The sequence below is a fragment of the Engystomops pustulosus genome, chromosome 8 (genome assembly GCF_040894005.1).
Source record: "Engystomops pustulosus chromosome 8, aEngPut4.maternal, whole genome shotgun sequence".
Classification (NCBI taxonomy): Eukaryota; Metazoa; Chordata; class Amphibia; order Anura; family Leptodactylidae; genus Engystomops; species Engystomops pustulosus.
The window spans coordinates 101,006,131-101,030,543 of NC_092418.1; the positions used below are offsets into that span (position 1 = coordinate 101,006,131).

Here is a 24,413-nt window from a genome sequence, read left to right on the forward strand (position 1 = left end):
ATGAGCCCAAGCACCATGAAAAGTTTCAAAAATGAAAGAAAACGGAAAACCAAAAGTTTGATACCTGTGCCGCACTGTCTTCTTTTAATACAATACAATGCTGAGGGAAAAGGCACAGAAGGGGTTAATGAGTGTGTGGAAATTGCTCTTATTGTTATCCAAAAATATAGTTATATTTCTCCGAGCCATCACAACAATTTCCCAATGTCTTATGTAATGTTCTGCACATTCATAACCATCTCATATTTTATATAAAATTCCAGGCAAAATCTGCAAAATCTCAAATAGATCTGATCACAGTGTAAGACAAACCAATGGGAATGGAGGGAATGCAGAACAGACCAATAGATTCACATGTCTGCCCCTAATATCAGTAGTTATACAGGTGCTAAGAAATATACCGGAAAGGGTTCACCTCTGAGTCACTTATAAGATACAAAATCATTTAGAATACATCTACATACTGCAGACTGTAAGCTCTTGTGTCCCCCTCATCCTCGTAGACTGTAAGCTCTTGTGTCACCCCCTCATCCTCATAGACTGTAAGCTCTTGTGTCCCCCTCATCCTCCTAGACTGTCAGCTCTTGTGTCCCCCTCATCCTCATAGACTGTAAGCTCTTGTGTCACACCCTCATCCTCATAGACTGTAAGCTCTTGTGTCACCCCCTCATCCTCATAGACTGTAAGCTCTTGTGTCACCTCCTCATCCTCATAGACTGTAAGCTCTTGTGTCCCCCCTCATCCTCATAGACTGTAAGCTCTTGTGCCCCCCTCATCCTCATAGACTGTAAGCTCTTGTATCATCCCCTCATCCTCATAGACTGTAAACTCCTGTGTCACCCCTTATCCTCATAGACTGTAAGCTCTTGTGTCCCCCTCATCCTCCTAGACTGTCAGCTCTTGTGTCCCCCTCATCCTCATAGACTGTAAGCTCTTGTGTCACCCCTCATCCTCATAGACTGTAAGCTCTTGTGTCCCCCTCATCCTCCTAGACTGTAAGCTCTTGTATCACCCCTCATCCTCATAGACTGTAAGCTCTTGTGTCCCCCCTCATCCTCATAGACTGTAAGCTCTTGTGTCACCCCCTCATCCTCATGGACTGTAAGCTCTTGTGTCACCCCCTCATCCTCATAGACTGTAAGCTCTTGTGTCACCCCCTCATCCTCATAGACTGTAAGCTCTTGTGTCACCCCTCATCCTCATAGACTGTAAGCTCTTGTGTCACCTCCTCATCCTCATAGACTGTAAGCTCTTGTGTCACCCCTCTCATCCTCATAGACTGTAAGCTCTTGTGTCACCCCTCTCATCCTCATAGACTGTAAGCTCTTGTGTCCTCCCTCATCCTCATAGACTGTAAGCTCCTGTATCATCCCCTCATCCTCATAGACTGTAAGCTCTTGTGTCACCCCTCATCCTCATAGACTGTAAGCTCTTGTGTCACCCCCTCATCCTCATAGACTGTAAGCTCTTGTGTCACCTCCTCAGCCTCATAGACTGTAAGCTCTTGTGTCACCCCTTCATCCTCATAGACTGTAAGCTCTTGTGTCACCCCTCATCCTCATAGACTGTAAGCTCTTGTGTCACCCCTCATCCTCATAGACTGTAAGCTCTTGTGTCACCCCTCTCATCCTCATAGACTGTAAGCTCTTGTGTCCCCCCTCATCCTCATAGCCTGTAAGCTCTTGTTTCTCATCCTCATAGACTGTAAGCTCTTGTGTCACCCCTCATCCTCATAGACTGTAAGCTCTTGTGTCCCCCTCATCCTCATAGACTGTAAGCTTTTGTGTCACCCCCTCATCCTCATAGACTGTAAGCTCTTGTGTCACCCCTCATCCTCATAGACTGTAAGCTCTTGTGTCACCCCTCATCCTCATAGACTGTAAGCTCTTGTGTCCCCCCTCATCCTCATAGACTGTAAGCTCTTGTGTCACTCCCTCATCCTCATAGACTGTAAGCTCTTGTGTCACCCCCTCATCCTCATAGACTGTAAGCTCTTGTGTCACCCACTCATCCTCATAGACTGTAAGCTCTTGTGTCACCCCCTCATCCTCATATACTGTAAGCTCTTGTGATCAGGTCCCTCCCTCCATATGACTGTTGTTACTCTGTAATGTAATATTATATATTTGTATCTCTCCCCTATGAGATGTAAAGCTACGGATTATGATGGAGATATATAAATAACGATTCTTCTTATAATTATCATTAATGTAGTTGAATTCCGTGTCATCAGCTTTGGATTCTAAATTCTGAAGTCACAAAAAGTTTCTCTGAGTTTATCAAACACTTTAAAAACATTAGTGAAAAGTAATAAAAATAAAAGGCAAACGCCACTTCCTGTCTCCCGCGTCCCGGTTATTACATTGTAACCTCTGGGGGGATGTCATCAGGACGTTGTGTTATTTCCGGGGGTAAGGTTTATGTTTTTGTGTTTTTTCCATGCACATTTGCTGCAGCTTTGGATGTGACCGTGTGGTCCCGGGAGGTAACGCTCCATTAACTCCTCGGCTCCTGTGCCCGGCGGCTCCATGGTGAACACCTCAGTCTTGTAGATGGATGTTCCCAGTGTATAGAACAGATTTTCCAGTATGTAATCCAGAATGTTAGTGTCACCCCATACATTTACACCTTATGGCGGCCCCCGCACAGCGCCCTCTGCAGTGGGTGGAGCGTCACGATGGCGCCAGCGGCCACTCAGATAAAATATTCCTTCTCAGACTCATCTATCGCCTCCTGCAGAGACGGGTCATTTTTCAGAGCGGTGTCAGAGTTTTCTGCAAATTCCGAGCCTTTGTCCTCATTAGTGCGATACGTCCCCTTGTATCGGTACAAGTAGCGGAGAAGGACTATGACAAGGACAATAACCACCAACACCACCGCCGCCACGACTCCTGGGGGCGAAACATAAGGGATGAGTTCTAGATCCTTTCAAAAGCTCCAAGAAAAGTATCAAATAAAACATATAATGTAATAAAGTGACAGTTACAAAATATCATAAAACACAATGGCCATATTTACTAAGAACAGTGCAGGGGGTGTAATATGTGCTGGGGGTGTACTATGTGCTGGGGGTGTACCATGTGCTGTGTGCACTATGTGAAGGGGGTGTACAATGTGCAGGGGGTGTACAATGTGCAGTGTGTGTACTATGTGCAGGGGGTGTACTATGTGCAGTGTGTACTATGTGCAGTGTGTACTATGTGGAGGGTGTACTATGTGCAGTGTGTGTACAATGTGCAGGGGGTGTACAATGTGCAGGGGGTGTACAATGTGCAGGGGGTGTACTGTGTGCAGGGGGTGTACTATGTGCAGGGCGTGTACTATGTGCAGGGGGTGTACTATGTGCAGGGGGTGTACTATGTGCAGGGTGTACTATGTGCAGTGTGTACTATGTGCAGGGTGTACTATGTGCAGTGTGTACTATGTGCAGGGTGTACTATGTGCAGTGTGTGCTATGTGCAGTGTGTACTTTGTGCAGGGGGTGTGTACTATGTGCAGGGTGTACTATGTGCAGGGTGTACTATGTGCAGGGTGTAGTATGTGCAGGGTGTAGTATGTGCAGGGTGTACTATGTGCAGTGTGTGCTATGTGCAGTGTGTACTGTGTGCAGGGGGTGTACTATGTGCAGGGGGTGTACTATGTGCAGGGGGTGTACTATGTGCAGGAGGTGTAGTATGTGCAGGAGGTGTAGTATGTGCAGGAGGTGTATTATGTGCAGGAGGTGTAGTATGTGCAGGGTGTGTACTATGTGCCGGGGGTGTACTATGTGCAGGGGATGTACTATGTGCAGGGGGTGTACTATGTGCAGGGGGTGTGTACTATGTGTAGGGCATGTACTATGTGCAGGGTGTGTACTATGTGCAGGGTGTGTACTATGTATAGGGTGTTTACTATGTACAGGGGGTGTACTATGTGCAGGAGGTGTAGTATGTGCAGGGGGTGTAGTATGTACAGGAGGTGTACTATGTGCAGGAGTTGTAGTATTTGCAGGGGGTGTGTAGTATGTGCAGGGGGTGTGTACTATGTGCAGGGGGTGTACTATGTGCAGGGGGTGTGTACTATGTGCAGGGTGTGTACTATGTGCGGGGTGTGTACTATGTGCAGGGTGTGTACTATGTGCAGGAGGTGTAGTATGTGCAGGGGGTGTACTATGTGCAGGGGGTGTAGTATGTGTAGTATGTGTAGGAGGTGTAGTATGTGCAGGAGGTGTAGTATGTGCAGGGGATGCACTATGTGCAGGAGGTGTAGTATGTGCAGGAGGTGTAGTATGTGCAGGAGGTGTATTATGTGCAGGAGGTGTAGTATGTGCAGGGGATGCACTATGTGCAGGAGGTGTAGTATGTGCAGGAGGTGTATTATGTGCAGGAGGTGTAGTATGTGCAGGGTGTGTACTATGTGCCGGGGGTGTACTATGTGCAGGGGGTGTACTATGTGCAGGGGGTGTACTATGTGCAGGGGGTGTGTACTATGTGTAGGGCGTGTACTATGTGCAGGGTGTGTACTATGTGCAGGGTGTGTACTATGTATAGGGTGTTTACTATGTACAGGGGGTGTACTATGTGCAGGAGGTGTAGTATGTGCAGGGGGTGTAGTATGTACAGGAGGTGTACTATGTGCAGGAGTTGTAGTATTTGCAGGGGGTGTGTAGTATGTGCAGGGGGTGTGTACTATGTGCAGGGGGTGTACTATGTGCAGGGGGTGTGTACTATGTGCAGGGTGTGTACTATGTGCAGGGTGTGTACTATGTGCGGGGTGTGTACTATGTGCAGGGTGTGTACTATGTGCAGGAGGTGTAGTATGTGCAGGAGGTGTAGTATGTGCAGGAGGTGTACTATGTGCAGTTGGTGTACTTTGTGCAGGGTGTGTAGTATGTGCAGGGTGTGTACTATGTGCAGGGGTTGTACTATGTGCAGGGGTTGTACTATGTGCATGGGCTGTGTACTATGTGCAGGGGGTGTAGTATGTGCAGGGGGTGTAGTATGTGCAGGGGGTGTACTATGTGCAGGAGGTGTACTATGTGCAGGGGCTGTGTACTATGTGCAGGGGGTGTAGTATGTGCAGGGGGTGTAGTATGTGCAGGGGGTGTAGTATGTGCAGGAGGTGTGCTATGTGCAGGGGGTGTACTATGTGCAGGGGCTGTGTACTATGTGCAGGGGGTGTAGTATGTGCAGGGGGTGTAGTATGTGCAGGGGGTGTACTATGTGCAGGGGGTGTAGTATGTGCAGGGGGTGTAGTATGTGCAGGGGGTGTACTATGTGCAGGGGCTGTGTACAATGTGCAGGGGGTGTAGTATGTGCAGGGGGTATGTACTATGTGCAGGGGGTGTAGTATGTGCAGGGGGTGTACTATGTGCAGGGGGTGTACTATGTGCAGGGGCTGTGTACAATGTGTAGGGGCTGTGTACTATGTGCAGGGGGTGTACTATGTGCAGGGGCTGTGTACAATGTGCAGGGGGTGTAGTATGTGCAGGGGGTGTAGTATGTGCAGGGGGTGTAGTATGTGCAGGGGGTGTACTATGTGCAGGGGGTGTACTATGTGCAGGAGGTGTGCTATGTGCAGGGGGTGTACTCATACTGCAACTATTAGATTACAGGCAGTGCCTTACCTCCAATGATGGCGGCATCTCTTGTGCTGATTGTTGGAGCTGTGAACACATCAGAAAGGAGAAAAGTTATTTACTGAGAAATCTGCAGAGAGTCAGATGGAATGCCCTGTGCCCTCGGAGAAGTCACAATGCTTGAATATAAATCCATAATTCACAGTCCTGCTGCTACAAACAACATACAGGGATGACTGATTACACATCTCTCCAAAGACAATACCTAACGCTGGCTGCAGGGAGCACAGAGCACAGCAGTGTGAGGACACGCTTGTGTAAGCTTGTATAAGTTCCAATTCTTGAATATAAATCCATATATCACAGTCCTGCTGCTACTAATAAGGTCTGATTACACATCTCTCCAGGGACAGTACATAACACTAGCTGCAGTCTGTATGGTCAATGCTGACAGGTTCCCTTTAAGCACTTAAAGGGATACTTTGTGATCTGAAATGTAAAATGAATGTAAATGTTTTCCTGCTTGTTATTTTTAAGCAATGTAAATGGCTAAATGCGGCAGCTGAGGGTCTCCATGATTAATAAGTAAAGAATCTGCTCTCCGGGTGTCACAACATCCTGGAAGATAGAAGCGCGGCCGGAGCTGCCAAATAAAAAGCCTTGTGCCAAAATCATGACAAAATGGAATTTTTTTCAAGGCACCAAAAATATCTGCAAGATAAATAACTTGTCTCTTGGCTCAGTCTGCGGGCGACATGTGACTGGCAGCAGGTGGCAGCGCGGGCAGCGAGGACCTCTGTGCTACAGATGGGAGCCGCGCAATATGGTCTCTCTGGAGGAAAGTCCTAATAATGATCCCCCCGGAGCGACGTGTTATTACTCCCCCCCCCCAAGGAATGGACCTGTCTGACATAAACACTGATCACATGGCCCTTAAAGGGGTCTCCTGTCATCACATGTTAGACCCTATCCACAGTGCTGATCAATGGGGTCTTAGTCATGGCACCCCCACGGATAACAAGAAAGGGGGTCTATGTGCTATCAGCCCATAGAGATGATTGGAGCAGCTGGCACATGCAGGACTGGCTGCTCCGGTCATCTTGGCTGCAATTAGGTTAAAGAAAGAAAATAAATACTTACCCGGTCCAGTCCCGATCCCGCGGCGTGTTGTCCGATGAGGAAACGGTTCTGCCGGGATTCGCTAAGGCCGAGTTCAGCTTCTTCTTCCCGGTGCATGTGAGTGCTTGATCTTGCAACACAAAGGGGCAAATTTACTTACCCGGCCCATTCGCGATCCAGCGGCGCGTTCTCTGCTCTGGATTCGGGTCCGGCCGGGATTTAAGAAGGTAGTTCCTCCGCCGTCCACCAGGTGGCGCTGCTGCGCTGAAAGTCATCTCATCGCGCCGGAATGCACCACCTCGGACCAGGTGAAGGTAAGCGCTCCCCAAGCGTCACTTTTTCGGTTTTTAAATGCGGCGTTTTTTCAGAATACGTCGGGTTTTCGTTCGGCCACGCCCCCCGATTTCCGTCGCGCGCGTGCGCCACAATCCCGGGGCAATTCAGGTACAATCGTCGCAAATCGGAAATATTCGGGTAACACGTCGGGAAAACGCGAATCGGGCCCTTAGTAAATGACCCTCATATAGTTTTTTAAATTCTGCGGTTTTTCCGAATCCGTTGGGTTGTCCGACGGCCATGCCCCCCCCCCCAATTACTGTCACGTGAAAGACAGCGCCGATGCACCACAATGCGATCGCGTGCACCAAAAAAAACGGGGCAATTTGCTGCAAAACGGAAATATTCGGGAAACCAGATGAATGTGCTGCGTTCAGACCCTTAGTAAATGAGCCCCAATAATATTCCATGTTCAGCGCCTCTAGTGGCTTAGAGATACAGCAGTTTCATGTTTTATATATATATTTTTTTATGCTGTGATTTTTAAACATTTTCATTTTATTTTCTTAGTATACAAAAATGCCAGTGAGATTCCCAATAGGCCGACACTTCCTCTCCTATAGGAATCACCCTGTTATCACGTTAACAACATACTCAAACTCCAGGGACAATACATGACACCAGCTGCACGGAGCACAGAGCACAGCAGTGTGAGCAAACACCCACCTTGGAATTGGAGAAGCTACAATATAATTCCATGTCTCACAGTCCTGTTGCCACTAACAAAATACACAAAGGTCTGTACATCTACACATCTCTCCAGGGACATGGAAACTGTCTGCAGTCTACATGGTTACCCCTGCTGGAAGGTTCCTCTTACAATTATTAGAAAAATACAGTGAATACTAATCCCACACAGTCAGAGGCACAGAGAGATCGGACTGTCAGTCCCTCGTCTCTGTGGCTTCTATTCTTCTATTTCCCATCTTTCCAGCCTCCCTCCGGCCTCCTCCACATCTTTGTCTTCTTATCTTTCACTGCTACTTCCCTTCTTGTTTCCTTCCCCTTCATCTTGTGCTTCTGCTCAGATTCTTCCCCCAAAATGTTTTACTGACCTGAACATATCCACTGGATTTACTTATGAAACCTGGATGAGCACAGTCACAATATCCTGCAGACTCCTGCAGCTGCAAATATCACAGAATCTCATTAAAAAAGTTTCCTATTTTTGTGAACAAGATTCATGGACAGCAGATAACTGCTCCCCCTCTCCACTGACTTCCTGTATGTGCCTTCTTTATTCATCCTTCCTTCCCTCTTCTTGCTTCCTCATCTACTTCCTTCCCTCTTCTTGCTTCCTCATCTATTTTCTTCCCTCTTTTTGCTTCCTAATCTACTTTCTTCCCTCCTCTTTCTTCCTCACCTCAGTCTTCCCTTTCTTTGTTCAAGCTTCCTCTTTGTAACGTTCATCCTTTCTACTTCCACCTCTGCATCTTTCTCTCTTTTCATGAAGCCCTTTTGCTTCTTCCTTAGTTTCATTCTTGCTTTACCATCTCTCCTGTCTCCTCTTCTTTCCTGTCTTCCTCTTCTCTCCTCTCATTTCTTCCTCTTCATTTTTTCCTCCCAAACCCTCCTGTCTTCCCCATTCTTTTCTATCCTGCCTCCTCTGCACTCTTACCTCCACATCTTTCTACTCTTCTTCCCTACTCTGAATTCCTTCCTCCCTTTCCCTCCTGACACCATTATCTTCCTCCCTCCTACCTCTCTTCTTACTCTTCTCCCCTTCCTCCAGCTCCAATTCCACCTCTTTTTATTCTCTCCTTCCTCCTCATCCCTTTTGCTCCCTCTCCTCTTCTTCTCTCCTGACTCTTCCTCCCTGATCATCCTCCTACCTCTCTTCCTCTTCTTGTCTCATGCTTCTGTTCCTCCACATTTCTTTCTTCCTCCTCCTCTATTCTTTCTCCTCATCTCTCCTATCTCTCTTCCTCCTCCTCTCTCCTTTCTCCCCATCCTTCCTGCTCCCTTTCCCCCTCTTCTCTCCGGACACGCTCTCCTTTTCCTTGCTCCCCATTCCTTGTACATCTCTTCCTCTTTCTCTTCTTTTCTTCAGTGTCTCTTCCACTTCATCCCTCACTTCCTCCTCCTCTCTCCTTGCTCCCTACCGTTACTATCCCTCTTTTTCCTCTTCTCCCCTGCTTCTCTTCCACCCCATCCCTCACTTCCTCCTCCTCTCTCCTTTTTCCCTGCCCTTCCTACCCCTCTTTCTCCTCTTCTCTCCTGCCTCTCTCTCCTCTTCTTTCCTCCCCATCCCTCCTAACTCTCTTCCTCCTCTTCTTTCCTTCCTCTCCATCCCTCCTTCCTCCCCTCTGTTCCTGCACACAACTGATAAACAGCTCAGCTCCTCCTCAGGAGTTATCGAAAGCTGCTGGAAATAAAGTCAAGCAAGAAAGATAAGAGCCACGTCTGAGTCCTTAATACCTCGTCTGCGTGGTACACTCATGGCAGGGGGCCATGTCATTAGGAAGGAAAGCTCATTAGGTGAGGAAGGAAGCTGAAACTTTAAACTTAACCCCCGCAGATCAATTTGAGGAGGGTGAGGAAACAACTGGTACCAGAACCAGCCATATTAGCAGGTAACTGGGACTAAACCAGCAGCGGTGCCAAGTGATCACAAAACATAGCACCCAGAACGCTGCTTATAAGTGCAATATCCTCAGATGGTGAACAGCAGCTCTGAAGCACAAACTTCTGCTCCAAGTATTGAAAGACTGCAGTCCATAAGAGAAGACACATCCCCGAGCTCATGACGGTTTTATTATTCTGGCAGAGCCGTCTCATCGCGCTTCCTGATGTCTTTTTCCCAGTCTCTTACTTTCTTATTTTTACAATCTCAGTTAATGAGAAGAAGGTTAGGAAGACAGACCCGGAAAATCAGCGGGGAAAACGCAGGCCGGGGGTGAGATGTTATATTGTCTTGTCTGTTCCTCGCCCTCCTCCTCTGGGCACCGTGCCCTCCAGGTCTCCGCCAGCTTTAATTGAATTTAGACTATTAATTTTATGAACTAATGGAAAAGAAGACCCCTGGGATGTTCCATGCGCTCAGCACAAAGTGCTCAAAAGAAAGGAAAATGAGGCCTCACCACGAACACAGCGGTTATCAGGAACGCGTGACGGCATCCGCCAGATGAACGGACAACGCCAGGAGATGTGACATCACTAGACAGATGTGCAGCTGCCATTGTATCTGCATCTAAACTTTATCCTAAGGAGGAGTCAATGTATCTTCATGTAAACAAGCCCTTATAGTAATATCACCTGAACACAAAGATTATAGCTGCTATAATACTGCCCCCAATGTACAGGAATATAACTACTATAATACTGCCCGCTATGTACAAGAATATAACTACTATAATACTGCCCCCTATGTACAAGGATATAACTACTATAATACTGCCCCCTATGTACAAGAATATAACTACTATAATACTGCCCCCTATGTACAAGAATATAACTACTATAATACTGCCCCTATGTACAAGAATATAACTACTATAATACTGCCCCTATGTACAAGAATATAACTACTATAATACTGCCCCCTATGTACAGGAATATAACTACTATAATACTGCCCCCTATGTACAAGAATATAACTACTATAATACTGCCCCCTATGTACAAGAATATAACTACTATAATACTGTCCCCTATGTACAAGAATATAACTACTATAATACTGCGCCCTATGTACAAGAATATAACTACTATAATACTGCCCCCTATGTACAAGAATATAACTACTATAATACTGTCCCTATGTACAAGAATATAACTACTATAATACTGCCCCCTATGTACAGGAATATAACTACAATAATACTGCCCCTATGTACAGGAATATAACTATCATACTGCCCCCTATGTACAGGAATATAACCACTATAATACTGCCCCCTATGTACAAGAATATAACTACTATAATACTGCCCCCTATGTACAAGAATATAACTACTATAATACTGCCCCCTATGTACAAGAATATAACTTCTATAATACTGCCCCCTATGTACAAGAATATAACTACTATAATACTGCCCCCTATGTACAGGAATATAACTACAATAATACTGCCCCCTATGTACAGGAATATAACTATCATACTGCCCCCTATGTACAGGAATATAACTACTATAATACTGCCCCCTATGTACAAGAATATAACTACTATAATACTGTCCCTATGTACAGGAATATAACTACTATAATACTGCCCCCTATGTACAGGAATATAACTATCATACTGCCCCCTATGTACAGGAATATAACTACTATAATACTGCCCCCTATGTACAGGAATATAACTACTATAATACTGCCCCCTATGTGCAAGAATATAACTACTATAATGCTGTCCCCTATGCGCAAGAATATAACTACTATAATACTGCCCCCTATGTACAAGAATATAACTACTATAATACTGCCCCCTATGTACAAGAATATAACTACTATAATACTCCCCCCTATGTACATGAATATAACTACTATAATACTGCCCCCTATGTACAGGAATATAACTACTATAATACTGCCGCTATGTACAAGAATATAACTGCTATAATACTGCCCCCTTTGTAGAAGAATATAACTACTATAATACTGCCCCTATGTACAGGAATATAACTACTATAATACTGCCCCCTATGTACAGGAATATAATTACTATAATACTGCCCCCTATGTACAAGACTATAACTACTGTAATACTGCCCCCTATGTACAGGAATATAACTACTACAATGTTGCCCCCTATGTACAAGAATATAACTACTATAATGCTGTCCCCTATGCGCAAGAATATAACTACTATAATACTGCCCCCTATGTACAAGAATATAACTACTATAATACTGCCCCCTATGTACAAGAATATAACTACTATAATACTCCCCCCTATGTACATGAATATAACTACTATAATACTGCCCCCTATGTACAGGAATATAACTACTATAATACTGCCGCTATGTACAAGAATATAACTGCTATAATACTGCCCCCTTTGTAGAAGAATATAACTACTATAATACTGCCCCTATGTACAGGAATATAACTACTATAATACTGCTCCCTATGTACAGGAATATAATTACTATAATACTGCCCCCTATGTACAAGACTATAACTACTGTAATACTACTCCCTATGTACAGGAATATAACTACTACAATGTTGCCCCCTATGTACAAGAATATAACTACTATAATACTGCCTCCTATGTACAAGAATATAACTACTATAATACTGCTCCCTATGTACAAGAATATAACTACTATAATACTGCCCCCTATCTACAGGAATATAACTACTATAATACTGCCCCCTATGTACAGGAATATAACTACTATAATACTGCCCCCTATGTACAAGAATATAACTACTATAATACTGCCCCCTATGTACAGGAATATAACTACTATAATACTGCCCCTATGTACAGGAATATAACTACTATAATACTACCCCCTATGTACAAGAATATAACTACTATAATACTGCCCCTATGTACAAGAATATAACTACTATAATACTGCCCCTATGTACAAGAATATAACTACTATCATACTGCCCCCTATGTACAGGAATATAACTACTATAATACTGCCCCCTATGTACAAGAATATAACACTTTGTATTTCCGCTCTATGATATTGGGGTGTACCTAGTGACCAGTGTAGCTCGGCTCTTCTGTTCCGGTGTTTGCAGTGTGCGGGCTCGGTAAAGCCTCCGGTGTATTGAGCACACAGTAAACAGCGTTAATTATGCATCAGGTGACAGGACGGCAGCAGCAGCTGGTGTGTAGCGTCCCGTGTCAGCAGACACGCCAGTAACACGGAACCTGTTATCTCCGGGAGTTAAAGGGAAGTTATCACCTTATTTTCCATTCTATTAATTAAAAGTCACAGGATAAGAGGTTCCTGCCCTGGGTGACTATATGGCGGTACACACCTGTCATACACGTCACTGGCGGTTCTGATAACCTTAGGCTTTGTAATGAGGTGTGAAGAGCAGATGGAGGGAATGGATCTCTGCGCTGCTGGTTGTGTGTGTGGATGCAGCAGAGCTGAACTTGTCATTTCTGGGCTGCGATCTATGAATTGATTTGATGAAGTGTAACTGTCAAGAACTTGACACACTCAGCTCTGCTGCATCTGATGATCCTCATCTAATGATCCTAAACCAACACCCAATATAATTCCCAGCTAATTCCTTCCCTGTTATATTCCCTGCATATTATTCAGCTTTTTCAGGCTCCTGAAGGGAAGTTCATCAATATATGACAAGACTTCTCAGGGCACGGGGAAAGCAGGGTGATGACCGTGTGGCCCCCGTTACAATCTCATGTAGATTTATCCCATTCTATCTAGAAGGTTCATTCTCCGATGCTTAAGACGAGTTACTACTCAGGATTCTAGGAAAGTTTGGTATGTAAAAGGATATACTCCTTATTATAGGCCGGGATACTTAACATCAAAAACGCTATTAATTTGGCAGCACACTTGGCGGTCAGAGAGCGTAACGAATGTACAGATATACAATAAAGTAGAATGATTGAAGAGTTACATAGTTTGATTAGCTTGCAACTCAGGACACCAGGAAAGCTGGGTGACATCCAAAATGGTTTTAATACATCTTGTAAGTGTATCATCACCCAGCTTACTCAGGTTCCTGAATGCAACATCTAGATAATAAAGCATGTGCACACTCCAGTCCCCTCATCACTTTGCCAGTACAACATATTACTGCTCAGGTTTGTAGGAAAGTTGGATGACATCTTCTGAACCCAATACAAAATATGCCCTTCTGTGCTCTGAAAATACCGGATTAGGATAAATCACTGCACAGATCTTTAGGAAAGCTGGATGACATCTCAATTATCTCTAATAGAGTCGACTCATACATTATAATCCAGCTTTCTCAGATCCCAGAATGAGAAATCTAACCTTTGCGTCTTTGATCTCTTTAACTTTATGAGTGCAATGACCAAGTACTAAGGATGCTAGGAAAGCTGGGTCATTTTTAATGTGGTCCTGAAATAACTAGTACATGTATTATCACATCATTTTCAGGAGTCTAGGAAAGCTGAGTGGCATTTATTACATGTGTTACATTTCAGTTTCTTAGATTCCTGATCCTAGTAATGAACAAATAAGCCCCTCAGTCATAGTGCAGCACATAGCCGGAGTCCTAGCAGGGATTCTACTTGTTGTCACCCAGCTTTCCCAGATACAGATAAATAGGATTAGTAAGAACGTGCCTGAGGATCTCATGATCTAGGGGGAAATGCTGGAGTATCCTGATCCCTGGAGTCTCTCCCGGACAGGATGTAGGAAGATCCTGTTTGTATTAGCGGGAGGATTGATGGAGCGGCGGCTGCAGGACAGATGGAACCTAATGGAGTGTGATGCTACAATGTGTGATACGTGTACCCGGGGCCCCAGGACTATGTACATGGGGGGGACCGAAGCTGAACATACGGCAGCCAGGGGGCGCAACATCAATCACAGAGCACCGCGACTGCACCCAGATCATTACTGCTTCATCAGAGAAGCCAGAAACCCAAAACCTACAGCCGCTCCAAGTGTAGAGAGAGGCCTCGTCACACAGACAAGGAGGAAATGCAGGAAATAGGGTGCTGCAAGGGCTGAAAGGACCATGTAGACTGTAGCCAGTGTTATGTATTGTCCCTGGAGAGATGTGTAATCAGACCTCACACTGCTGTGCTCTGTGCTCTCTGCAGTCAGTGTTATGTATTGTCTCTAGAGAGATGTGTAATCAGACCTCACACTACTGTGCTCTGTGCTCTCTGCAGCCAGTGTTATGTATTGTCCCTGGAGAGATGTGTAATCAGACCTCACACTGCTGTGCTCTGTGCTCTCTGCAGCCAGTGTTATGTATTGTCCCTGGAGAGATGTGTAATCAGACCTCACACTGCTGTGCTCTGTGCTCCCTGCAGCCAGTGTTATGTATTGTCCCTGGAGAGATGTGTAATCAGACCTCACACTGCTGTGCTCTGTGCTCTCTGCAGCCAGTGTTATGTATTGTCCCTGGAGAGATGTGTAATTAGACCTCACACTGCTGTGCTCTGTGCTCTCTGCAGCCATTCTTATGTATTGTCCCTGGAGAGATGTGTAATCAGACCTCACACTGCTGTGCTCTGTGCTCTCTGCAGCCAGTGTTATATATTATCCCTGGAGATATGTGTAATCAGCCCTCACACTGCTGTGCTCTGTGCTCTCTGCAGCCAGTGTTATATATTGTCCCTGGAGTTTTGTGTAATTAGACCTCACACTGCTGCGCCCTGTGCTCTCTGCAGCCAGTGTTATGTATTGTCCCTGGAGATATGTGTAATCAGATTTCACACTGCTGTGCTCTGTGCTCTCTGCAGCCAGTGTTATGTATTGTCCCTGGAGATATGTGTAATCAGACCTCACACTGCTGTGCTCTGTGCTCTCTGCAGCCAGTGTTATGTATTGTCCCTGGAGAGATGTGTAATCAGACCTCACACTGCTGTACTCTGTGCTCTTTGCAGCCATTCTTATGTATTGTCCCTGGAGAGATGTGTAATCAGACCTTTGTGTATGCTGTTAGTAGCAGCAGGACACAGGACTGATTACACAAACAGACAATACAGAAAGCTGGCTGCAGAGAGCACAGAGCACCGCAGTGTGAGGATACACCCCCAGTGAACTTGGAGAAGCTATAATCCCAGAATATAAATCCATATATCACAGTCCTGCAGCTACTAGTTGGTACATTCTCCCCCAATGTATCAGTCTGGAGACTTGTGCATTTGATAGACTGGACATAATTGTAATTCTGCTTCTGGATGATGAATACATTTAGTTACATACAGCAGAGGGTCACTAGAGGGGGTGCAGTGGCACCCGGGGTGCAGGGGCCTTTAGTGCACCCTTAAAGTGTCTTTTCTACATAAGGAGACCGGAGCAATGCACACATGATATAGGGCCTGGTACAGACCTTACATTGGGGCCCCACGGTTTTGTTCCCTTTCCTCGTAGAGCACAGGGCAGGGGCTACAGAACCCCCTCACTAATGATACATTCAGATCAACCACATATGCAAGCAAGCTGGTGGGGAGCCAATACTTTTGCAATGCTGACTGTTTCTTTATCTGGTCTCTGGTATCAGCTGACAAGGAGCCATCAGCATCTTATCTCAGCCGCACAGAAGCATTGAGCAAGCCGGGCCCCGGGTCCAGGACACAACCTACTAACATACAGATGTACAAGAGATGTCTGGGGGAACACTGCATCCAACAAGTGGGGGAAACTGTCAGCAGGTGTGATTATAGAGGCTGCAGCCAGTATTATGTATTGTCCCTGGAGAGATGTGTAATCAGACCTCACACTGCTGTGCTCTGTGCTCTCTGCAGCCAGTGCTATGTATTGTCCCTGGAGAGATGTGTAATCAGACCTGACACTGCTGTGCTCTGTGCTCTCTGCAGCCAGTGTTATGTATTGTCCCTGGAGAGATGTGTAATCAGACCTTACACTGCTGTGCTCTGTGCTCTCTGCAGCCAGTGTTATGTATTGTCCCTGGAGAGATGTGTAATCAGACCTCACACTGCTGTGCTCTGTGCTCTCTGCAGCCAGTGATATGTATTTTCCCTGGAGAGATGTGTAATCAGACCTCACACTGCTGTGCTCTGTGCTCTCTGCAGCCAGTGTTATGTATTGTCCCTGGAAAGATGTGTAATCAGACCTCACACTGCTGTGCTCTGTGCTCTCTGCAGCCAGTGTTATGTATTGTCCCTGGAGAGATGTGTAATCAGACCTTACACTGCTGTACTCTGTGCTCTCTGCAGCCAGTGTTATGTATTGTCCCTGGAGAGATGTGTAATCAGACCTCACACTGCTGTGCTCTGTGCTCTCTGCAGCCAGTGTTATTTATTGTCCCTGGAGAGATGTGTAATCAGACCTCACACTGCTGTGCTCTGTGCTCTCTGCAGCCAGTGTTATTTATTGTCCCTGGAGAGATGTGTAATCAGACCTTTCTGTATGTTGTTATTCCAGGATTGTAGCATCTCCAAGTGCACAGGGAGCATGTCCTCACACTGCTGTGCTCTGTGCTTGAACTGCTAAAACGCCTGTATGCCCTGTTCTGGGTGACTGCTGTAATCTTTTCCTTAGAGCAGAAGGAGGGAGCTTCAGAGAAGCTCAGTGAACAGAGCACAGTAGGGTGAGGAAAAGCTTCAATCCTGGAATATAAATCCATATATCAGCTAACTAACATTGTACACAAAGAGCTGATTACACATCCCTCCAGGGACAATACCCAACACGTGCTGCAGTGTTGGTTGCTCCATGTATCACAGGGATGTCACTCAGCTTTCCTAGGGTCCAGAATGTTAACTCAGCCTAGTTATGTGATGATACGTCTCCTGTATATAGGTGGATGTACTAATGAGTCATGTGAGAGAAGACGGCGATATGAGGAATCACTCAGCTTTCCTGGAAACAGATAACACACTTGGAGCCTCCTCTTGTCCAGGTATTTGCCGCCCGGTGATGAAAGGACGCGGTCTAGTTGGGATTTCAGCCTGGAAATCTCTAGATGCCGCCTTGCCGAACATTTCGGTGGGTCAAATCCGAGAATTGAAGTGAAGGGTGACGGCCCTAATGTACATCTAGAGTTTCGCTCACAGCCTGGTAATTCTACACACAGATACATCCCCCTGCACTAAGACCCAGCAGCCCCCGTAGTCTCCCCTCCTCCTCTCTCTTTCTCACTCTTTCAATCCTCTGTGAAATTTGGGAATATTTTTAGGACTGACACATGAAAAGACACTTCCTGTGGCGCTTTGCTCCCCCTGCCTCATATCCATGTACAAAACCTGCACTGCCTCTATCCATAGGATCAATGGCGGAAATCTTATATCTGTGAAATGATGGTTCATATAACTGATACTTTAAGGCTGCAACATTGTGTTCATCTAATACTGTGTTTACCTTATCGAAAGGATGTTATTACTTGTTACTGTAAACAACAGAATGCAACATTGTTGCGCCTCAAGACCTGTGTGTTTGTCTGTGTGCATATGTGTGTGTGTGTATGCGTGGGTGTGTGCATATGTGTGTCTGTGTGCATATGTGTGGGTGTGCATGTGCATGTGTGTGTCCGTGTGTCTGTGTGCATGTGTTTGTGTCTGTGTGCATGATCATGTGTGTGTCTGTGTGCATGTGCATGTGTTTGTGTCTGTGTGCATGATCATGTGTGTGTCCGTGTGCATGTGCATGTGTTTGTGTCTGTGTGCATGATCATGTGTGTGTCCGTGTGCATGTGCATGTGTTTGTGTCTGTGTGCATGATCATGTGTGTGTCCGTGTGCATGTGCATGTGTTTGTGTCTGTGTGCATGTGCGTTTGTGTATAAGTGTGTCTGTGTGCATATGTGTGTGTGTGCATATGTGTGTGGGTGTGCATGTGCATGTGTGTGTCTGTGTACATGTGTGCGCGTGCATGTGTGTGTGTGTATGTACAATATATCATTGTCAGGTTTTTACAGCTCTGCTTCTCTCTGTGAATTTCAGCCCTAGATTGTAAGCTCCATGGTCACGATACACACGGTAGATATGAAGGCTAATGGTGGATAATGACATATAGAGGGGTCTCTACTATACAATATACTGGAGCATAATACACCGGCTCCCTGCTCCACTCTAGATATGAGTTTTACCTATATCATTTAAGGATATCTCTGATCCCTGGGGGCAAAGGTTACTATAAGGATAAACCCACCCACCACAAGAACCAAGTGTGTGAGACAGGGTGGTTGAGCGGCCAAAGTATTGGATATATTGTAACCACCCCCCTTCCACATGGCCACTGAGAGGATGTATCACACCCTCCACCGCAGCGCTGGGAATGAGATGGTTAATGTATCAGGCTCTGTGGTATTTTTACATGACGACTCCTGACATCCTAGATTGTAAGCTTCATGACCATGTTATAATGCAGCACGTGGACCCGCAGGCTGAGCCACTGCTATAGTATCTCTAACTGTGTCTGTGGCGGTGAAGAGGTTAACCATGTGCAGTCCTGTGCCCATACTCACAGCTAGAAGCGCTGCTGTCACCAGGTGTAGCCATGGTCCTGTCCCTCCTGTGCTGCTGCGGCTTGTAGTGCTGCTGCGGAGAGGCTCCAGGCGCAGGACTCCTGTTGCACAGTCGGTTTCCTGACCTCTGTGGAGGAAAAACATGTGTCAGTGGGTTGTGGATCATACAGGAGGGGAGGGGCGCACAAGTTTACAGATAACAGGAACTGTTTTTAGGCAGAGGCGGCTGCTATCAGGGCTGCACTTCTGTACAGAGAGATGCAGAAAAAAAACAAATGCCCACAGCAGCAGAAAATCAGGGAGATACATAGAAAATAAGAAAAATCCTCCAAAAAATATGTAATAAGACAAGGTAAACTTAGAGAGAACCTGTCAGCAGGTGTGGCCATAAAGACTGCAGTTGTGTGTTGTCACTGGAGAGATGTGTAATCAGACCTTTGTGTATGTTATTAGTAGCAGCAGGACTGTGATATATGGATTTATATTCCATAGAGTTCAAAAGAGTTGTGTCCTCCCACTACTGTGCTCTCTGCAGCCAGTGTTATGTATTGTCCCTGGAGAGATGTGTAATCAGACCTCACACTGCTGTGCTCTGTGCTCTCTGCAGCCAGTGTTATGTATTGTCCCTGGAGAGATGTGTAATCAGACCTCACACTGCTGTGCTCTGTGCTCTCTGCAGCCAGTGTTATGTATTGTCCCTGGAGAGATGTGTAATCAGACCTCACACTGCTGTGCTCTGTGCTCTCTGCGGCCAGTGTTATGTATTGTCCTGGAGAGATGTGTAATCAGACCTCACACTGCTGTGCTCTGTGCTCTCTGCAGCCAGTGTTATGTATTGTCCCTGGAGAGATGTGTAATCAGACCCCACACTGCTGTGCTCTGTGCTCTCTGCAGTCAGTGTTATGTATTGTCCCTGGAGAGATGTGTAATCATACCACAGCGTATGTAATTAGTGGCATCAGGACTGCGAAATATGGATTTATATTTGGGGATTGTAGCTCCTCCAAAAGTCCATACAAGGCTTTGCTCTTAACACTCTGCATTGAAATGACCCCCCTCTGCTATCGGTAAAAGTTGTTATCGGTATCTGGTTAAATACTACAGCAACCACTCACTTCAGAGGAGCTAGGAAGCAGTTTTATATAGAGAGCACTGAGCACAGCAGTGTGAGGACATGCTCCCAGTACAATCCTGGAATATAAATCCATAAATCACAGTCCTGCTGCTATTAGCAATATACACAAAAGTCTTATTATACATCACTCTGGGGACAATACATAACACTGACTGCAGGGAGCACAGAGCACAGCAGTGTGAGGTATGATTACACATCTCTGCAGGGACAATACATAACACTGGCTTCAGATAGCACAGAGCACAGCAGTGTGAGGTCTGATTACACATCTCTCCAGAAACAATGCATAACATTGGATGCAGAGAGCACAGAGAACAGCAGTGTGAGGTCTGATTACACATCTCTCCAGGGACAATACATAACACTTGCTGCAGAGAGCACAGAGCACAGCAGTGTGAGGTCTGATTACACATCTCTCCAGGGACAATACATAGCACTGACTGCAGAGAGCACAGAGCACAGCAGTGTGAGGTCTGATTACACATCTCTCCAGGGACAGTACATAACACTGACTGCAGAGAGCACAGAGCACAGCAGTGTGAGGTCTGATTACACATCTCTCCAGGGACAATACATAACACTTGCTGCAGAGAGCACAGAGCACAGCAGTGTGAGGTCTGATTACACATCTCTCCAGGGACAATACATAACACTGGCTGCAGAGAGCACAGAGCACAGCAGTGTGAGGTCTGATTACTCATCTCTCCAGGGACAACACATAACACTGACTGCAGAGAGCACAGAGCACAGCAGTGTGACATTTGATTACACATCTCTACAGGGACAATACATAACACTGACTGCAGAGAGCACAGAACACAGCAGTGTGACATTTGATTACACATCTCTTCAGGGACAATACATAAAGCTGACTGCAGAGAGCACAGAGCACAGCAGTGTGACATCTGATTATACATCTCTCCAGACACAATACATAACATGGACTGGAGAGAGACACAGAGCACAGCAATGTGGACATACCCCTAGTGCATTGAACAAACTACAATCCTGGAATATAAATCCATTCATCACAATCCTGCTGCTACTAACAGCATACACAGATCTGTATTAAGATACAATTTTGGATTGCTGCAGGTCCAAACATTAGGATCCTGACAGACCCTGAAGATGAAGGGGTGAAGTGCTGGGATATTCCAGGTTTTAAAGGTTAAACAATGCCCCAGCCACACAGCTGTGCAGAGCCCTGCAGGGCACCCCCATGTACATGAACATGTACAATGTCATGGCTGCTGCTTAGTGATTGGACATCATAGTGAATATAGACACCATGATACTTAAAGATCAGAGTGATTTGTCACCCAGCTTTCCTGCACCCTGCACATCATCATCAGGCTGGTCAGAAACATTGCAGTGTAGCAGGAGGTAGATTTGCCTTTCAGGAGTCTGGGAAAGCTGTACTGTCAGGAGGAGCACATGTACAGATAATTGATTGGCTGAGGGATCAGAGTGACGTCCCCCATTATTCGGTGTCCCCTCTGCACACAGCAGTGTCAGGGTCTCCACCAGTTTCTTCTGTTCCCTATTTGCTGTTTGGGAGTTTCTGGAGGGTGCGATAAGGCGCAGGAGGGTGGGGGAGGCTGCGCTTGTGGCCGGAGTGAGCTCCACATTTTTGGAGAGTCTCAGCCTGGTCACAGTTGCTCTTAAAATTTCTCAGCCCTCTCCAGATACTAATAATATTACCGAGAGCCTCCAACAGCTGCACAGGGTTAACCGCCTCACTGCCAGCAAGGGGCCTCACCCAACATGACCCACACATGTCACCAAGTCACATGGGGGACATTAATCACCCTGGGCTTCAGTTTCGCCTTTTTTGCAACTTGTTTGTTCCTTTTCCTGTCTGGTAATTTATGTTACTTGTTATTTTGCCTTATTAAATGCTGTTTGAACTGCGCCTAAATTTGCACCTAATGGGGCAAATTTACTTACCTGGTCCTGTCGCGATTCGGACAGTCCAATGAGGATGAAGTCGGGTGCGATTCATGAACATGAGTTCCCGCCGGAGTTCACCTTTTTCTTCCTGGTGCTTGTAAGTGCATGTCTTGTGACACAATTCTAAATGTTAAATCCTGCGCGTTGTCCGAATCCATCAGGTTGTTCGACGCAACACACGACACAATCCCCGGCGCAATACGGTGCAAAATGGAAATCACGGGGTAACCCAACAAAAATGCGCTCCACGGACCCTAAGTAAAGTAGTCCCAATGTGTTGCAAATGATTCCAGTCCACAATTCATTTACCTCCTGACCTGTGAGCGCATCGCTGTTGGAAACTTCGCCGATGAAGGTATCTCCCTACATGCACCTCTGCGCATGCGCATCACCAGGCGAGGAGGAAGGGAAACTTTCTTCCCTATCTTGGTGCGCTTGCGCTGTGGAGTTTGGGAGACGCAGGTTGCCATATTGGTACAGGCAGAGGGAACAACGGGGCATGCGCCGAGGAAACTGGTTGGCGGACAGGTCACTTCCGATTAGAGGTGACCACATATGTAAACCCTAGGTGCCAGCAAAGCTTCTCCACGCCTGATGATTCCTGTTCTTCTCAGTGTTGGCACCCGCACCCGGATCCAAGTCTCAGCTTTCTTGGATGCCGCCCTGGTCTCCCGGCATCACATCCCCGTGGTTCATCTAGAAAAGCCTTTGGTCATCTCCTCTGTCAGTGACCAAATTCTCCCCGACCCAGTCCAGTACTGCACCAAGCCTCTGTCCATGCAAGTCAGTGTGCTGCACAGGGAGAGTTTGTCTTTTTATATACTTCCGCCCTCCATCTCCTCCATCCTGTTGGGCCTACCATGGCTGCAGCTCCATGCACCCGTTCTTGACTGGAAGTCGGGGGAGATCCTTCAGTGGGGAGGTTTCCGGTCAGCATTTATACGGACCACAAGAAACTTCTCTACCTCCAAACTGCTCAGCGACTCAATCCATGTCAAGCCTGCTGGTCACTCTTCTTCGCCTGGTTCGATTTCCTCATTCATTTCCGCCCTGCCGAGAAGAACATCAAGGCTGATGCCCTTTCTCGTGCCTTGGATGTCCTTGGGGAGGAACCGGCTCCTCAGCATGTCGTCAACTACCCCCTGGCAAGACATACGTACAACCTGCTCTACGTAGGAAGATTCTGTCTTGGGGACATTGCTCACGTGTGGCTGGGCACCCAGGGGTGCAGTGTTCTATCACCTTTATTTCCCGGTTTTACTGGTGGCCAGATCTGGCCAAGGACGTTCGGGACTTTATGGGTTCCTGTGCCCAGAATAAGCCATCACGTCTCAAGCCTGCTGGTCTTCTTCTGCCGTTGCTGATACCCAGCTGTCCTTGGACTCATATCGCCATGGACTTCATTACGGACCTACCGCCTTCATCTGGCAATACCGTCATCTGGGTGGTGACTGACCTATTTTCGAAGATGACCCATTTTGTCCCTCTTCCAGGTTTACCATCTGCTCCACGTCTTGCCAGCCAGTTCTTCCATCACATCTTCAGACTCCATGGACTTCCCCAGCACGTCGTCTCTGACCGTGGGGTTCAGTTTGTCTCGAAATTCTGGCGTTCTCTCTGCAACCAACTTCAGGTGAAATTGGACTTCTCTTCCGCTTATCACCCCCAGTCTAATGGACAAGTGGAAAGAGTTAATCAGACCTTGGGCTGCTATCTACGCCATTTTGTTTCTACCCGTCAGGAAGATTGGTCCACTCTGTTACCGTGGGCAGAGTTCTCTTATAACTCCTTGGACTCTACATCCACGGGTTCCACTCCATTTTTTGTTAATTATGGATTGAATCCCCGCCCTCCTCTACCTCTGCCCATGCCATCGGAAGTTCCTGCTGTTGAGGAATTGGTGCGGGACTTTAAGACCATTTGGGAACAGAGAAAGAGAAAGTCTGGTTGTCCTCCAAGTATGATCGACTTAAGATTCCTGGCTACAAGCTTGGTCCTCGTTTCCTGGGTCCCTTCAAGGTGCTGAATCGCATCAATTCAGTCTCCTACAAGCTGCGTCTCCCTCCCTCCATGCGCATCCAGAACTCCTTCCATGTCTCCTTGCTTAAGCCTGTTATCTTGAACCGCTTCTCCAGACAACTCTCCCCTCCTGCTCCTGTGGCCGACTCCTCTGACATCTATGAGGTTAAGGAAATCCTGGATATGAAGACAGTGAGGGGTAAGCGGTTGTTCTTGG

At 46.4% G+C, this 24,413-nt stretch overlaps 1 protein-coding gene across 1 annotated transcript; it reads right to left on the reverse strand.

The window, feature by feature from the left end:
* Positions 1-1,512: 1,512 nt before the first annotated feature.
* GYPC (glycophorin C (Gerbich blood group)) lies at positions 1,513-19,241 on the reverse strand. The gene is made up of 3 exons (XM_072122030.1): positions 19,093-19,241; positions 5,606-5,644; positions 1,513-2,891 (listed from the first exon to the last, which is right to left on the reverse strand). Exons 1-3 carry the CDS (start codon positions 19,124-19,126, stop codon positions 2,695-2,697), a joined length of 270 nt encoding a protein of 89 aa, XP_071978131.1. The 5' UTR covers positions 19,127-19,241; the 3' UTR covers positions 1,513-2,694.
* Between the last annotated feature and the right edge of the window lie 5,172 nt (positions 19,242-24,413).